General features: G+C 40.7%; 1 protein-coding gene across 2 annotated transcripts in view; it reads right to left on the bottom strand.

Moving 5' to 3' along the window:
* Positions 1-438: 438 nt before the first annotated feature.
* The window catches only part of ccdc68.S (coiled-coil domain containing 68 S homeolog), a 28,856-nt gene continuing 10,261 nt past the window's right edge, over positions 439-19,033 (bottom strand). Inside the window, exons 2-11 of one of the 2 annotated variants that reach the window (XM_018244579.2) lie at positions 16,377-16,528; positions 15,178-15,261; positions 10,494-10,637; positions 9,390-9,515; positions 7,260-7,388; positions 6,767-6,849; positions 5,666-5,771; positions 3,995-4,078; positions 1,891-1,964; positions 439-1,673 (exon numbers count right to left, since the gene is read on the bottom strand). In XM_018244579.2, the coding sequence (XP_018100068.1) occupies positions 1,595-1,673; positions 1,891-1,964; positions 3,995-4,078; positions 5,666-5,771; positions 6,767-6,849; positions 7,260-7,388; positions 9,390-9,515; positions 10,494-10,637; positions 15,178-15,261; positions 16,377-16,508 (1,041 nt within the window). In that variant the 5' untranslated portion in view covers positions 16,509-16,528 and the 3' untranslated portion in view covers positions 439-1,594. The remainder of the gene's footprint in view (positions 1,674-1,890; positions 1,965-3,994; positions 4,079-5,665; positions 5,772-6,766; positions 6,850-7,259; positions 7,389-9,389; positions 9,516-10,493; positions 10,638-15,177; positions 15,262-16,376; positions 16,529-19,033) is intronic. The other variant, XM_018244578.2, reaches the window with a different exon arrangement.

Below are 19,033 nucleotides of genomic sequence, written 5' to 3'. Positions count from 1 at the left end.
CACATGACTCACTGAAATTTGTGTATTATAATAAATAAAGTACCCCCAGTTGTAAAATATGAGGATATTAGAAGTTACCTCGGAGTTCCATGACCTGAATAAAAACACTCGGCCTTCGGCCTCGTGTTTTTTATGGTCATGAAACTCCTCGGTAACTTATAATATCTTTATATTTTACAAGAGGGGGTACTTTATTCACTATATATTCAAACCTGCACAGCTAATATCCATAGTACGTTGATATCGGTTGGTTTAATTTGGATTTAAATGGAAGTAACATGTATACTAAGCTTAACTCTATGTCAGTGCCACATTGTGCTCGGATAAACACCAAATAGAAAAATAAACACAGCAGACCCATTGTTTATATGTGTTTCCATAATGTAATAAGTTAGGTGCATATTAACGCTTATACTGTATATAAATATATTCATAGACTTTTCTGAAATGTCTTATGCCATAATTATATTTACATTTTAAATTACAAACAGTTCATGGCATTCGTACAAGTCATAAATGTTCCTAACCTTTCTGGTTACAGTGTAATGTTCTATACCCATAAGGGCAATAACACCTTAATACCCTATAAAATTGTCTCTGAAATTGCCTCTAAAACACTCAAATCGTGAGATCGATCAAAAAATGATTTGAGTTTTTCAGCAGAGACTATGCTTTGTATTTTCTGGCATTTTGTACAGAACCGTGCGTCTTTGCTCTTATGGGACTCAATTTTGATCATGTTCTATGGGTACAGACTGTTGAGGCGAAAATTAGACCAATTAATAATTAGGAATTCATAAAATGGAAAGTACAAATACAACCGCTTGTAGATACCACAGGCAAGGTACCTCCAGCCCAGTTACAGACCAATCAGATTCTTCCTTTCCTACATCAAGTTAACGGCAGAGGTAAAAAATAAAATCCTTCCTGATTCCAAAATGCTACATCCCCAAACTCAGACATTTCTTTAGCAATGTATCTGTTTCACCCAGGGCATTTCCCATAATACCCAGCAATATTCACAAATGAGCCAAACCATGGCCCATTTTCGTCAAGCTACTGTATGATGCGTATTAGGACTGTCTGTCTGCAAAAAAAATGGGACATTTGGAAAGTACAGAATTATTTCACCACTCAGTATTAAACTATTCATATCAGGAGATTACATGGTAACAAAGGTGGTTTGGCCATGTCTATAATCAATCAAGCAGGCTTCTGATTGGCGGCTATGGGCTATTGAAACTTTACCCCTGTTTCCGCATCTCCCCAATAATAAGCGCAATATTTGTCCGGTGTAGAGTAATGATCAATTATAGGTCTTGACCTCCACACTGATGTTCCTCAACACTATCTCAAATATGTTGCTGTTCTGGCACATCTAAAAGATCATTTATTTTCCAATCATGTGCACTGATTTCGGAAAAGGAAAAATCCAACTCATTTTATAAAAATTTGTGCAGGCAAATGAATGAGAAATAGGCACTACTGAGTCAAATCCAACACTGTTGGGTAAGGTTTGATGTCACTCTACTTCTTCTTGTGATAAATCCTGAATGGACCTTTGTTTCTGCTGGAAGGTTCCACTAAGCACCGATCAGCTCTTTTCTGTGACATATCTGGTTCGTAAATTTAAAAGCCTGGAGTAAGGGGACGTGATGTCGAACATGGACTCCCTGCAAGACAAAAGCACTTTAGCATTTGTTGAATTTAACTAGAAATGGTGTCCATTCCAATTTAAATGCATATAGTGACACATCTGTGCATGAATGTTCTTAGCTTCGTGTATAAGCCATTCAGCTTCTTGTATAAGCCATTCATCAGCCCAGGACACCAAGTTTTCCAATGAGAGCTTAATTAATACAGATAAATAACATATTATGGATTCCTTACTTTATTAATGTTCCTTTTGACACCTTTGTCTTATCGGGAGACCAGTGATCTATGTTGTTCTTCAGTTCTCTGTTCTGTAGATAAAACAAAGTTATTAAAGATGCATGCATTCAGATTATTGGTACAATACCATAGCTGAGAAAGTGCAAAACACACGCGCACTAAGGGTGGTGGCACATGGGAAGATTAGCGCCAAATATTCTCTTCTGCGGATGACTAATCTCCCCAAATCCCGTACCACCAGAAAGAATGCTAATCACTGGTGTAATGGCATACATTTTGCTTAGTTTTCCAAAGTTGCCCGTGAGGCTACTTCGGGCGACTTTGGAAAACTGAATCGATGCCATCCCGATGTGCTACCACCCTTACTGAGCCAATCACATGTATCATTAAGATAATTTTCATTAACTTGATGTACAGTCATTTAGAACCTGCCTGCCCATATCTGGACTGGGTATTATTTCCCGGATTCAATAAAACTCAATCCAAAGGGCGCCAGAGCCATGGTGCAAAGTGGCAAAGCAGAAACGTTATTTGTTTGGAGGCTGCCTACTTCAAACATTCAATGGAAAGGAAATCAGCAAATGAATGGAAACGGAAACGAATATAGCAAATCTCTTACTATGCAACGTAATAAAGTTGGGGAAAGTCCTTTAAAGTCACTTTGTGTTTGCTGAGGATTTGTAATATTTGGCACAGCTGAGAAGTCCATCTTTGCTCGGAGCATCATCTTGCCCTACTTTTCCTATACTTTCTATCACTCTTCCTACCCCATACAAAGAAAACTCCATAAATCTTTTGCCACCGTATATACTCGAGTATAAGCCGACCCGAGTATAAGCCGACGTATAAGCCGAGGTACCTAATTTTACATACGAAAACTGGGAAAACTTATTGACTCGAATATAAGCCTAGACACAACTACAGCCCCGTCTCCCAGCTGCGCACATTCCACCAAAGCGACCCCCCAGCGATCAACCGGACTTCTTTGCAAAGTTGATGGTAACAGAGAATTGCCAAACGGATTACTGTTTGCATTGTCCCACTGTCCCACTACCATGTGCAGAGGGTGCTGTGTGATATTGCCATCACTGTTAATCTTTTGTATAACCAACAGAGGGTGCTGTGTGATATTGCAGTCACTGTTAATCTTTCATATAACCAACAGAGGGCGCACTGTTATTCTTTCGTATAACCAACAGATGGCGCTGTGTGATATTGCAGTCACTGTTATTCTTTCATATAACCAACAGAGGACGCACTGTTATTCTTTCATATAACCAACAGAGGGCATTGTGGGATATTGCAGTCTCTCCCCAAGTGAACTGTTGGTATAGGAATGATTAAAAGTGACTGCAATCTCAGCTACTGCCCACTGACTAGAGTATAAACCGAGGTAGACTTTTTTAGCACATTTTGGATGCTGAAAAACTCGGCTTATACTCGAGTATTTACGGTAGGTATTATTGATCTCTCTGAATTTGTGCCCCTGACACCAACAGGTTAGTTATAGATTGGTGTTTAATCAATGGCATTATTTTAGACACTAATCTGGCATAGAGCTCGTTTTACTGGATTACTGGCACATAGCTCATTTTAATGGATTATATCGGTAATTCATATGTATGGGATACAAGGAGCTTTTCGAATACAGCCATTTTTTTATAGATTTATAAATATATAAATATTTTACATACATCTATAAATATCCCAGATTGTACAGTCTGAAATCTTTGAGACCTCCCATGCTTATCTGATATTTTGAGTCCACTCTTCTCTGCACTGTCCCAGCTCCACTACGGACATCACAAACTTATATACTCCCACCCCCCTCCAGTGATGTTAGAGATGGACTGGTGTGGATATAAACATCAGCACAGTACAGCCGGCCAGGTCAGTCTCTGGTTTGGTTAGGGTCAATGCATATTGAAAAGCATCAAGAGGAAAAGACTCCTAATAAGTGAAATATGACTTCTCTAACTTTTAATTACAAATGTGTTTTGATCCTTTTCTATTGTCTAAACATTTAAGCCATCACTTCTTTGTATCAATTGACCAACCACATACTGTAAATAGCAGACTTTATACTTAGAATATTCATTACCTGATGTTCCAGAAAACTGATTTTATCCTTCAGATCCTCGATTGTGAGGTCTTGCTCTTTAAGTCGATTTTTTAATTCTTCGCTCTGTGAATTACATAGACAATTAGGTCAAAACCAATCATGAAGATAGCACCGAATGTGTTTGATTCTTACAATATACTGGCTCCTCACCATAAATTAAACACAAAAAAAGACCTTTGGGCCAAAGTTTACTGATAATGCAGAATCCAGTAAGCTGAAAACCCCAATGTTTGAAATACGTTCAGTGCAATTATCCCCATCTAAATGTAGCGCACCCTTGGGTGAAGCTTTTGCTGTGCATTAAGGCGTTGTGTGACCAGGCTAAAACTGCTTGTAGTGTGCCCAGACCCCCAGTCTACCCGTGCAACTCCCTGCAACTCCCAGTACCTGGTGTGGATAAATGCAGCAGGATATTCAGCCAGACAGTTTCTTTGCAGTAAACTATAACTTGTTTATTTACAGAGAACAGTGGCAAAGTAGTAGTTCACAAGCACTTTGATGTTCACAGCAATCATAGAAAAGCTTCAAACAGCAATATTCCCTCCAGGGGGTACAAGGTACAGCAGACGTGCTAATACTCAATATTTATCAAAGTTACAGCAACAATAGACTTGGGGAATAATTACAACTCTCACTGGGCACTATCCCTCTGGTGAAGCACTAAGGCAAAGGTTTCTCAGCCTGGGGTCTTGTATCTTGGCACCAGACTTGGTCCTCACCTCACCCACTGTATTCAGCCTGGGGTCTTGGGACCCTATCTGGTCCTCAACTCACCCACTGTAGTCCCTGCTCTAGTGGTTCAAATACCACGGGGTCTTAACTCCACTATTTCTCCTCGTTGGAGCCACATCTGCTCACTAACTACCCTGTGCTGACTCTCACTCCTAGAGTAACTATTACTGTATTCACTATCTCACACTTAACTTACTTCACCGGCAGACCTGGACCTGTAGTACCTCTCAGCGAGGCAAAGTCCCAGGACAGACCCAGACCGCATGGTGCTAAACCCCTTTATATTGACAAACAGTGCCATCTAGTGGACAATCTCCGTGAACTAATGTGGACCCAGCAAGGGACATAGCTGCCTGAGTTAACTAAAGGACCCTTAGGTTTCCAAATACTAAAGGGGAACTGCCCGAGTAATTTAACCCAAATCTCAGGGTCCCTACATAAATATTATAAAATAAAGATACTGCTTTACAGGTCCAACCAATGCCAGAGCCACACTTACAATAGGTCATAAGAAGGTTCCAGATGTAGGAAACTAGGCCATTCATCCATAGTTCCTACAATATATACCCCAAATATATCTAGAAGCTCAAATAGGACTTTTCCCTAAATTCCATTATAACTGGTCTTCAGGCAAAGACCACCCAGCTATAGTTTCAGTTACACCACCCCAAAGGGGGCAGCCCCACAGTTTGGGAACCACTGTATCACTCTGGCCTTCTTGTGCCTCTTTACTGTCTCCATCAACCCAACCAAATCCCACAGCTCAAGCCATAAACCATTTTATTCTTGTATTGCAGTCGTCTTTTACTTGCAGCAATATCTGCCTCCATCTTTCTTCTCTCAGAACTCTATCAATGTTGCAACCTACCCTTCTGTTACTGTTTTATAAAGTTTTATATGGCACAAGTTATATCTCACCTCCTGTATCAATGCGTGAAGGAACTGGTGTTGGGACATCATGAGCTGCTGCAAGTGATGGATCTGCTCTTCTACAGTGGATATCTCTGTCCGTGTATCTCTACAGCTTGAATGTCCATTGTGTGCAGAAACAAAAGAGATTATTCTCCTGTCCATAAAACTGGGGGGTTACACTAGTGTTACCCTCCAGATCAAGTTTTATCACATATGTTGATAAAGGACCATGCATGAGAGTTTGCTTTAAGGCAGGGATCCTTGATGTACAGTTACCCTACACACAAACCTATGGACACATTCCAGACTTATTGGAAGCCATCATTAACAGTCTCTATTTCTTTGTAACCAGGGACAATGCAACCCCTACCCTACAGTAATATGGCGATCATCAATTTCAGTGCATATATATATATACCTGTATATTAACTGATCTTTTGTAATGCTGTTCCACTTTGAGAAAGGCTGGTGTTCCAGCCTAAACGTCAGTTTTGTGCCCACATTAAATCCTTTTTTTGATTTCTCCTAAGACCTGTGAGTGCTCCTTTTAAGGACTATATTGGCAATACATTTAAGGATTGTATATAAACATTTAGTGGGTTGAACAAAAAGATTGCATAAAAATGTGAGTAACTAAAGCCTTTTTTTTTAACACAATCACTTCATTTCAGGGGCTCAAAAGCAATTGAACAAATTAAAAAAACTAAAAATAAAATGTTCATTTGTTATACTTGGTTGAAAACCCTTTGCTGGCAATGATAGCCTGAAGTCTTGAACTCATGGACATCAGCAGATTCTTGGTTTCCTCCTTTTTAATGCTCTGTCAGGCCAAGGAGGTGGCCTTTCCGTAGTTTGGATCTTTCTGGATAACAGGTTTCCATATAACGGATCCCATACCTATATACACACTCATCACATATATATTAACTATAAATACCAATATCTATTGTACCCTCATATTAGTACCTATTGTAAAGCTTTTACTGTTTATAGCACAATCTCTTTACTTTACTCTCCACTCCGTGGCCACTAACTGTACATACAGTATATGATTAGTAGTAATTTGACATATCCATTCCATCGTCCTCTAGTTGTATAAAAACTCACCCATTTATATTAGTAGGGTCTGACATCCTTCTAGAAATCTCCTCCTCTAGTAACCGTCTCTTCTCAAGTAGTATGGACTTTTCCTTGGTATAAAGAGATGAAAAGGAAATTTAATCCCAATACTATTCATATATAGTGACTAATGCAGGCCTATCCCTTTAGCACTATATATATAGTAACATGTGCAAAACCTGTGTGGAGACCCGTAGCAACTAATTAGCAATAAAGCTTTGATCTGACTCAATAGGGATGGATGTTGCCAATTTACTAAATAAACCAAGTCTCCATTTTTTCCCAAAAGTTCTGCAAGGTAACACTTGAAACTTGCTAACCTGCACTAATCCTGCTCCTCACTGATAACCACTGCAATTAGATTGTAAGCCCTTCAGGTAAGACGTATTTTCTCCATGTTTTTTTCTGTAATACACTTGTATCTAGTCTTGAGTTGGTTAACTAGCAATCCCTGTGAACCTTTACCTAAAATATCACTTACCTCTTCCATCCTTTGCATGAGATTCTGCAGCTCTGTGATTCGCTCGTGCTTGTCCTGGATTTTCTCCGCAATAGTGTGCAATTTCTTAATGCTTTGCTTAAATTCCTTTTCATGGTCGGCAGCGGAGGCCTAGCAATAACAAGAATTGCCACTTGGTTTTTAGAGAAACTGTCATAAAGCATATACCCTATCATGGATTCTATAAGAATACAGTTTCCTCTATTCATTATTCCGGAGTTAAAATTGACTATTTGCCTCTGTAATACTATTTTGGGCTATATTAGACCAGAAGGCTAAGTGTAAGGTATGAAGGAAAGAGGTGGTTTAACTACAACGCACTCAGGCTACTGTACATAAAATAAAGGATGCCAGGAGGTTATTGAAGCAACGAAACAGAACAAAGTTTATTTGTCCAAGACAAATGATCCACAGGGTCATACGAACAAATCCACAGAGGAAAGGTATAATCAGATGTTAAATATGCCAGGGCAGTTGAGCAGAAGCTGTACACAGTGACACCATGTGGAAGCAGCTAGGGACATTTAAGGTGCACCTCTAGGTTGGACTGCCCCTTCATGGTCCAGATCTGATGCGGTGGAATCATCAGGGAGAATACATCTAAGCCTGGTTCCCTCTTCAGCTGTGGTCCCTTCACTATAGGCAACTCAGAGCCTAGAGAAGAGCTACTCCCTACTGCAATCCTGGTTGGAGCAGAGGCTGCTCGTTCAAATTAACCTCTCATTCTCCTATAGAGTGATATGAAAGAGTTAACCAGTCCCTGGCTGGCCTCATTCATGGGGTCCCTACTCCCCGATTTATCACTAGAGGTACTGGTCCCTCTAGGGCAGAACAGCTTTACTGGGCCGTGTTGATCTCAGACTCAATTGAACAGATGCAGCTGGGTCAGTAACCAAAGGCCATAGAGTAAGACCCACCATTTCCCACCAGCTTTACTATTCAGTTTGTGTGCCTTTGTTCATTTAATTGTACTTTTCTTTGTTGTGTATTGCCCTCACCATCAGGAGTACAAATATGGCACCCTTGCTCTCCTTTGGAAGCGGATACTAAATTAGGACGCACATGTTTGATCTTCATGGCACTCAATCTCCAACTCCTTATTTATGATTGGAAGTTGCAATCAGTTTGCTCATCTATGTTTTTTCCTGTGATAATGTTGTGATGTAACCTTAAAGGAGAAGGAAAGTAATTTACCACTTGGGGGTACTTAAGCTCCCCCAAGTGAATGTATTTATTTACCTGAAACCCCAGGCCGTTGCTCCTATCAGCAGAAAACTGCACCGGCCTGGGGTTATACCAGTGAGCACCACGGAGTGATCCTCTTCCAGTAAGTCAATACATTCACTTTGGGTGCCTAACATTTGGCACCCCCAAGTGCTAAACGACTTTCCTTCTCCTTTAAGATTAGCCTCAGATTAAGTGATAGTGAAACACAAAACGCGTAAGGCTACATCCATATCTACCCAATAAATATTTAGAATTTTTACATGTCTGTTGGGAAGTGCCTGCTCTACAACAGAACAAGATTTACCCCTAACCAGGCACTATGTTAAAGTGTGTCTGGAAGTGGTCATAGGCCAGTCAGTAGACCAATAACTAAATACATGGGCATCTGCCCAGCAACTAGGGAGATAAGAAAGTGTAGGGATTTAAAGCCATAGGGACTTACAAAGCCTATGTGTCCCAACAACCCAATATTGGGTTGTTGTTGTGGCTTCATCATGATGTCCCTCAGACAGCTCAGGTCTTAACCCTGTAGCTTTTTTCGAGTACCACTATGTTTAAAATCCTGAGTGGCCACCCTGTTACAGGACAGTATCCAATCAATGCCATGCAAAGTGTACACCCATATGAGCTGAATAAAATAGGGTCAGCAATGGGCACTCAACAGTAGAGTAGCTCGAGTCACAGTAGGCAATAATGTGGCCTAGTCAGCTTCCCGGCAGGCTTCCCATGACAGCAAATGGAGCTCGATTAGTATTTTAAAGTAGATGATTTGGTATATACGCCATTAAAATATCAGCCCCGTCCACCTGCCTGAACATTGTGTGAATCAACACTTGATGTTTTAGATGAATATTTTATGTTAGAACTGGCTCCATTCACAAGTACCTGGAGCTTTTGCTTCTCCTCCTCGTGACTTTTCCGCCGTTCCTCAGATTTCTTGCTGTAGTTTTCATACAGTTTCCGCGTGGCGTTCCTTAGGGCGCCTGCTCCGGCCTCCCGGGTGGCTTCTAGCTGGTGAAATATTGAGAAATACCATTACCCAACAAATTGATCAACAACGAGATGGAAAGGTGTGAGTAAAGAATCCATAAATCTATCCAGCTGCCAAGATTGTAATTATATACTCTAATATATATCCTGTATATTCTAGCGGAGACACACTGCGGGGCTTGAAGATCTATGTAGAGACCCTGAGGTTCAGGTATGTTTTACTCAGTGAGCAAGATACCACTGTGAGTTACCTGTGCTGGGGATAGGATCACCAAGACAGGTTGCACTACCTCTGAGAGGGAACTAATTGAGATAATGTAAAGAGGGTTTATACTGGAAGAGCTATACTGCCTTTACTGATGTTAGCCATAACCTGACATTTGTTCAATAAAAAAGCTCTTTATTGCGGTCAGCCTGATTGATCTGAGCACCAGGAGACACCCACAGCATGTTACATTGTTTTAGGGATGCACCGAATCCAGGATTTGGTTTGGGATTCGGTCAGGATTTAGCCTTTTTCAGCAGGATTCGGCTGAATCCTTGTGCATGACAGAACCGAAATCTTTATTTGCCTATATAAATTAGGGGCGGGGAGGGAAATCATGAGACTTTGACACAAAAAAAAGGAAGTAGAAAAAAATATTTTCCACTTTTTCCTTTCCTGCCCCTCAATTTGCATATACATATTTGGATTGGGTTCGCAGAATATTTCACAACGATTCGGGATTTGGCCAAATCCTAAATAGTGGATTCGGTGCATCCCTAAATTGTTTCCACACATCTCAGTCCCACCCATGGGTGTGCTACATCTATAAAATAAAGAAATATATATTTAATAGGCTTGGGCGAATTTGTCCTGTTTTGTTTCGCCAAAAATGAGCTGCCGGCAAAATGTCTATGGGCGTCAATTTTTTTTTCACATGTGGCAAAATTATTTTTTGGGATCTTACAGCACAGACAGGAGGGGTAGATAGTACAATAAAATAGGAGGCCCAGTACCTTTATCTGAAGATCTGCATTTTCTTTATGAGTCTCAACCAACCGTAGTTCTTTTTCTTCCAACTTGTCAACGATCTGGATGTATTTGCTCTCAAACAAGTTTTCGTATCTCCCGGTGCCATTCTGCTGCAGATTTGCTACATTCTGATAGTATAAAGAAAAAAATATTTAAATGAAAACAAGTGCCAAAAAGTGTAAATCACCAGAACACCAATCTATTGGCCAGGGTAATATTGGACTTGTGCCAGTGTAGGACAACCCTTATTCTAGTTCCGCTGATCATGAACCTCATCAATTGTGAAGCCACATGGAATACTATGAACGTGCCACTCATATTCCAGTGAAGGCTCAACCACAACTGCAGTTGCAATGGTATTAAAAATGCAGTGAGAGGACAGTCCCAGGAGAAAGACAGAGACTGCTCTGATGTTCTTCTGCTTAGGAAAACAATTAGAAACCTTTCTCACATCTTTCCTAAGCCGAAGAACATCAGAGCAGTCTCTTTCTTTCTCCTGACAACTTCCTTGACTACTTGGTGGTCAGACTGGTGGGAAACTGACCAGCAGGTGGCGCTGTTGTAACAAAATTCATTCATATTAACAGTACATGTATCCCTTAATATCTTGGAATAAAAACACTGTATACGGTAAATAATGAATGTAATTTACAAAAGTTTTCGCTCCCTCATCAGTTTTACATTCACTTATTTTAAAGATATACTTACCCTTCAAAGGTACTTGCACCCATAGTTACTCAACATTAAATAACAGTTAAATGTTAGTATGGCACACTAAATAAAAAATAGTAAAAGCCTGGATGCTCACTGTATGAAGGTTACCGGTTACACCCCATAATATTCAAACCAGAAAAAAGTGAAGGGAACAGGGCATGGCAACATTGAAAAAGTAGCAATTATTTTATTTCACAATATAGTGAATAGAGTACCCCCTCTTATAAATTATAAGGATATTATAAGTTACCGTGGAGTTCCATGACCATATAAAAACACAAGGCCGAAGGCTTTTATACAGGTCATGGATCTCCGAGGTTACTTCTATTATCCTTATAATTTACAACAGGGGGTACTTTATTTATTAGAATACACAAGTTTCAGTGAGTCATGTGACAGAAATGACATCACTACTCACCGTGTATAACTGATGACATCAGCACTCATCGTATATAATTTACAAGATATTGTAAGGCTTTTGTGTATTATAATGATATACACAAATGAAACCCCTAAAGGGGGAATGTAATTAAATGATGCAAGTGTTATTTAAAATGGCGCCTTTGCGAATGTTTAGCGCTGCCGCAATGTAAAATCAGTCGCTGGCGAATATTACATGCACGTTTTCGCTAAGCAAAGGTTTAGCGTTAACACTTGCTCTTGAATTTCGTTAAATGTTTTGTTGCAAAAAACGCTTTGCGAATGAAAAATTTTATTACATCCCCTGTGGACGTTCCCAAAAACAATGTTTGCAAACTTTGCGATGAAGTCGTTGAGGTCTTGAATCAGTCAAAAACATGGTCGCTAACATTCGCCCGCATCTTTGCGCAGGTTTTTCGCTCATCGAAACATATTACACTCCCCGAAAGTGTTTTAACCCCATGTAAGGTGATATTCGTCAAGGGAGCGTGCAAAAAAACATTTGTTGGGTTGGGCTTTCATTTTTGTATATAATTACAGATATGGGACCTGTTATCCAGAATGCTCGAGACCTGGGGTTTTCCGGATAATGAATCTTTCCGTAATGTGGATCTTCATATCTTAAGTCTACTAGAAAATCATATAAACACTAAATAAACCCAATAGGCTGGTTTTGCCTCCAATAAGGAATAATTATATCTTAGTTGGGATCAAGTACAAGTTACTGTTTTATTATTACAGAGAAAAAGGAAATCATTTTTAAAAACTTGGATTATTTGGATAAAATGGAGTCTATGGGAGACAGCCTTTCCGTAATTTGGAGCTTTCTGGATAACGGGTTTCCGGATAACGGATCCCATACCTGCATTATGAAATAAAATAATTGCTACTTTTGCTTCATTTAGTAGTTAAGACACATTCTCCTGCAGTCACTACAACTAGAAATGCCCCAGTGGGCCTCAACTCATTGGTACAAACAAATGGCCAACCCTAGACTTCATTTAACCCTGTATGAGTGATGGACATTTCAGTTGTGTATAACATAGGGAGAGTTGTGCCAGAAATATCACTGCATTAAACATCACAGGCAGGAAAAAGCTTGGACTCTTTATCCCCACAGGGAGGCATCCAGTTCTGCTTTACCAAGTTCAGGCACAGAAAATGGCAAACTGGTCTGTGTTTATTGGGAAAGAATGAACTCGGCATGCAAATCGGACTAGCATTATGCAAATGTATGCAAATTAGCTAGCGGTAGCAGCAGGTAAGAGATGGGTGCTCCAGTTAAACTTCAATAGGACTAGACCAGGGATTTATTAACAACAGGTCAGTTTTTCATTACCAACGGAAAGACATATGTTTGTTTATTCAAACCCAAAGCAAACAACTGGCCGCTTACTCACCTTACTCTGAAAAGTTCTTCCTCAGAGATCAGGTATTTCTAACTTTAATTACTGGTGAGGCTAAACGCCCAGACACCTGGCCGAGCCTGCATTGTTACTCACCTCTGCCTCAGAGCATTCTGGGAGGGATATATGTGCCTTCCATCAGTTAGTTTACTCTCTCTGTCTATATAGTGAATAAAGTACCCCCTCTTGTAAAATATAAGGATATTATAAGTTACCGAGGAGTTTCATGACCATATAAAAACACGAGGCCGAAGGTCATGGAACTCAGAGGTAACTTCTAATATCCTCATATTTTACAACTGAGGGTACTTTATTTAATATAATACACACGTTTCAGTGAGTCATGTGACAGAAATGACATCAGAACTCACCGTTTATAAGGATATAATTTACAAGATATTCATGGCTTTTGTGTATTAGATATAGATATAGATATAGATATATATATATATATATATATATATATATATATATATATATATATATATATATATAATATTATACATGATTGTATATATGACAAAATAGAAATACAACACATATTGACTGAAAATGACACTTTGTGAATATCAGCTGAAGAGTGAAAGGAGGGAAGTTTAAATAAATACACCCTGTGAGCACAAACACACACAGTGAGTCAACAGCTTATCACTGTGTTTGGTTTAACCTGGTAACCATATTAAGCAAATACAACATCTCGCATTTTTGAATCATAACATTTACTTTTCATAGGAGAAACTCCACGTTAGAGTTCTGTGCACTAGTGATGTGAGGGTCAAGAAAAACTCTACCCACACCCAACCCTAACCCACTGCACCCGACCCTAACCCACTGCACCCTAGACTTCACCCGACCCTAACCCACTGCACCCCAGCCCGTACCCGACCCACTGCACCCAAGACTATACCCGACCCTAACCTACTGCACCCCCCGCCCCCCTCCGTACGACCGGAACTGGCCGGGAATTAGCAGCGCGTGAACTGCCGGGGGGCCCTGAGGGGGCGCGGCCCTGGCCCACTCACACCCCCTGCTCCCCCAGTAGTTCCGCCACTGACCGCACCCCAGACTCTACCCGACCCTAACCCACTGCACCCCAGCCCGCACCCGACCCTAACCCACTGCACCCCAGACTTCACCCGACCCTAAATCACTGCACCCCAGACTGTACCCAATCCTAACCCACTGCACCCCAGACTGCACCCGACCCATACCCAATGCACCCCAGCCCGCATCCGACCCTAACCCACTGCATCCCAGCCCGCACCTGACCCTAACCTGCCATGCTCCCCTCTTTATATACACACACCCACCCCACTGTGATGTCACGAAAGGGGCAGGGCCTGTGCTAGTATATAAAAAGACGCAAGTAGAGGTGGAAGTGGGGCAGAAGGCAGCTGCGGTTGGGGAGAATGGAGACTAAAGTTCAGCCCAAACCCACTTGTGACCCGAGGATGTACTTCGGAAGTTAGCTCAAACTTGCCTGACTCGCGGGTAAACCCATGGGTCACGTGGGCTTCGGGCGGCCTTCACATCACTACTGTGATTTGAAACCCATCCCAGACCCGCATCCAGCATTTTTAACCACACCCGACCCAACCCGCATCTGCCTTATCCACAACTAGATCCACAACCCGTCATCCATCAAGAAACAGCAAATGCTGTTGCTGTGAACCAAAGGCCCACGACCAAAAAAACCCACCAACCCGCGCACAAAAGTCCTACCCACAATGCACACAGTACCCGGCGCACTGCAGGACTCCTGGTGGATCCTCTTCTCAACCTAATGCATTCATGGGGGGAGGGGGACAGCTCTGGGATGCAGTTATGAAGATGTATGTATGAATATACTGGATATTTCAAAGGCAAATTGTATATGAAATGATGCACTTTAAACATAAAATTACCGGATACACATTTCTGGGATTTGCAAACAGATGAATGTATTCAAAATGGAAATGCAAACACCCAACAAAGGAGTTCCTGGTGCAACATCTTAACATTTCCATGAGGCAACTGGAAAAAACCTTTATGGGAACCCAGTTATAGCCCAACGTACAAATATATGGCAAGTGTTGAACTGCTCCTTTACTCAACAATTCATGGCTTTAATTGCATCGATTGTATTTACCTCATCTTCATTGGAATTGGCATAATCAGTGTTTCTCTCATTCTTAAATAACTGCCCATTAATTTTTTCCAAAGTTCCACGTATCTATAAGTAAAGGGGAAACAATTATGGAAATAGAGTAATAGCTCAGTATCAACAGCCTCATGCTTTCTACAATGAAACTTAAAGGCTCAATGATGAAATTATTATTTAGGGTCTCTCTTGCCTTCTTCTTCTCACCCTTTCCAATACGGATTATCGATCCCCATCTACAAACAAATGCGCTGTGAAGGTGGCCATACATGTAGCGATCCACTCGTTTGGCAATTTCGCTAAATGAGCGAATCTCTTTCCGATATGCCACATTGAGGTGGGCGATATCAGGCTGATCCGATTATGGAAATTGAAATAGGGCCCAATGATCGGATCATAATGCAGGCAATACGGGCAGTCGGAAAGCGAGACCATCGACATCTGGCCGACTTTCAGCCAGATATCGATCGGGGAAGCCCATCAGAGAGCCCCACACACAGTAGCATAACTAGAGGGGGGCGGGCCCTGGTGCGTGACGTGCAGCCGGGCCCCGCCCCCATCCGTACAGCCGCATTTTCTGTGGCGCCTGTGAGCTCCACTTCGCTCACTCTGCATGTGCGGTCACTATTTCTGGAGGGGTCAGAATTCTGGGTTAAGACTGTACAGGGCGAGGCAGGCCAGTGGGGACTTAACACTGCATGGGGTTTAGTTCTCCTTTAAGGTAAAAAATGTATTCTTATAGCACAAATTTTAAAAAAAATTAAAACCAATTGCAAATTGTCTCAGAATATCACTCTCTACATCAGGGATCCCCAACCTTTTTCACCCGTGAGCAACATTCAGAAGAAAAAGGAGTTAGGGAGCAACACCAGCATGAAAATGTTCTTGGGATGCCAAATAAGGCTGTTTGGTAGTAAACCTGTATTTTATGCAACCAAAATTTGACTCCAAGCCTGGAATTCTAAAATAAGCTCCTGCTTTGAGGCCACTGGGAGCAACATCCAAGGGGTTGGAAAGCAACATGTTACTCACGAGCTACTGGTTGGGGATCACTGCTCTACATCATACTAACAGTTAATTTAAAGGTCAACAACCCCTTTTAAGGTGCACTCAGGTCCCTGTATAAATTGAGTTCCTGATGAGCAACAAATTGAGAATGCAAAAGAAAGACGCAGGGTGCCACTTACCTTTCTAACATACTCTGTTTCTTCACTGATGTGGGTAAATGTAGAGCCGTATAAATAAAAAACATCATCTCCCCTTTTGCTCTCATTGTGTTTTCTGGGAAAGGCGTGTTCTACTACCGTCAGCGATGTCATCCTGCTCCCCAAAACCTGCGCTGAAGAAAGGGTTAATGAATGACTTACAAATGTAGCCAATGGGATCTCTCCCCCATATGTAATAAAAGGCACTAAGGTTGCCCTGGAGCAGCAACCCATAACAACCAATGAGATGTTTGCTTTGTGGCCAGTAAATCATGTATGGAACAAGAGACGGAAGGTAGTGGTTGCCCGATTGGTTGCTATGGGTTACTACTCCTGGGCAAACTTAAGGGGTAATTTATCCAAATCCAAATTTTTCTGATTTAATAAAATAAAGTCCAACCAAACTAGAATTCACGATTTGACCTTATTTATTATTTAAAAAATCTCAAATTGTACGGAATGTTGCCCGAAAAACCCCAAATAGTTTGATTTTCAGGCTAATTCCAGCGCAGACCACAGAAATTTCCAAATAGGGCAGGGACTTCTCCCATTTCCTTATAAACAACCTCGGTAGGTCTGAAATGCCGGATTTTCGGATTCTGACTTTTTCTAGCCTCTGGGTATATGAAATCTTGAAAAATTCAAGGTTTTTTTCATGAAAATTTCTGATTTTATAGTAAAAAAACACCTCAAATTTTTTTAGCATTTGGACTTTAATAAATAACCCCCGTAGTGTCTTTAATTAAATAACTCCATTAAATTGTTTGTTGTGCTTCCCACAGTAGGATCTCCTTATCTTGCAGCCATGTGTTAAGCTGCAGTTTGGGCAGTTAAATAACAACATTTGAAAAATGTAAAGAGGGACAAAAACATTAGCAATCCTATGTACGGCAACATTTTTCAACCACACCCATTTTATGGCCACATCCCCTGATTACGATATCCATTTAATACATTTGGCAGGTTATGAAAGTTTGAACACGTTTCTGGGAGTTTTAGGGCCATGTATTATGTGTTATAACAATTTTGCTGAGGAAGCTGAAATTGCCCTTTGAGTCTCAGTTCCTCCAAGAGACCCATTTGCAATTGTTTCTTTGCTTATCTTAAATTGTTACAAATGGATCAAAGGGCAGGTGCTGAGTGTTCTGGGTTCTCTACCATAAAAAACCTAAAAAAATTTAATTAAGTTTCAGAAACATAACTTTTTCTGGCGTCTGTGCAGGTGAAACCCGTGAATGTGGACTGAGCGGTTAAAATCAGGACTGTCCCGCAGAAAACAGAACAGTTGGGAGGTATGATTAAATGTCCTTCCAGGGGGGGTATATCCAGAAAGGTGGAGCAGGCCCCAAATTTGGACAGGGGATCCAAAACATGAGGGTATTAGACAAAATACACTGGCAGTGCTCGAGAAATACCCACGTCTACTAAGGAGCAGTCATAAGAGGCATTTTCTTACATGGGACAGACCACATTGCTATTGTTACACCCAGAAGCAGTTCCCATATTGTCCAAATAACCAAACATAGTATAATGCTTGGCTGTATCTACTAAGCAATAACATTTGTTAAAACCCTCAGGCACGGGTGTCCCCAATGTACTCAAACAATACTGATACTTAAAACCATAATTAGGCAATTAAATGACATGACAACCGCTCAGATCAAATAACAGTGAAACCATACCTCCCAACTGTCCCTTTTTCGGAGGGACAGTCCCTATTTTGACAGCTCAACCCGCAGTCCCTCATTTGTACTGGAAAGTCCCTCTTTTCTCTGCACTGAACAGCCAGAAAAAGAAACAAAGTTTCTCACTTAATTGGCTTTTAGCAGAGAGCCCAGAACAGCTAACAGGTGCAAATAAGATACTTTGTAACAATTTTGAGACACAAAAACACAGTTTAGATAAGGAGAAATATTTTCAAACTTTCATAACCTGCCAAATTTTGTAAAACAAACATGGTAATTAGGGGGTGTGGCCACAGAAAGGGGTGTGGTCAAAAAATTGCTGCGCTACGTGTGGAAAAAAAAAATTTTGTCCCTCTTTTTACTTCCAAAATGTTGGGAGGTATGGTGAAACCCATGAACCGGAAACCCTATCCCTATAGGGATTTAAGGGGTGGAAAACTATTTTTTGTGGATTTGGTAGTGAACTTGAGAATCCAAATGATTCATAAACTCCATTTTATCCAAATAATTCACATTTTTAAAAATGATTTCCTTTATCTCTGTATTAATAAAACAGTAGCTTGTACTAAGATATAATTAATCCTTATTGAAGGCAAAACCAGCCTATTGGGTTTATTTAATGTTTATATGATTTTCTAGTAGACTTAAGGTATGAAGATCTAAATTACAGAAAGTTCCCTTATCCAGAAAACCCCAGGTCTCGAGCATTCTGTATAACAGGTCCCATACCTATATCTTCTACTTGATCCCAACTAAGATATAATTAATCCTTATTGGAAGAAAAACCAGCCTATTGGGTTTATTTAACGTTTCCATGATTTTCTAGTAGTTAAGGTATGAAGAACATACATTCTAGATTACAGGTCCCATACTTGTACAAGATTACAGGATATTGGCACAAATACATAGTAAGTAATAGGCAACACCCTGGTCTTGTTTCATAACAACACAAAT

Source organism: Xenopus laevis, chromosome 1S, assembly GCF_017654675.1.
Source record: "Xenopus laevis strain J_2021 chromosome 1S, Xenopus_laevis_v10.1, whole genome shotgun sequence".
In the NCBI taxonomy this organism is placed as follows: domain Eukaryota; kingdom Metazoa; phylum Chordata; class Amphibia; order Anura; family Pipidae; genus Xenopus; species Xenopus laevis.
This window is presented reverse-complemented; position numbering and strand designations above follow the sequence as displayed.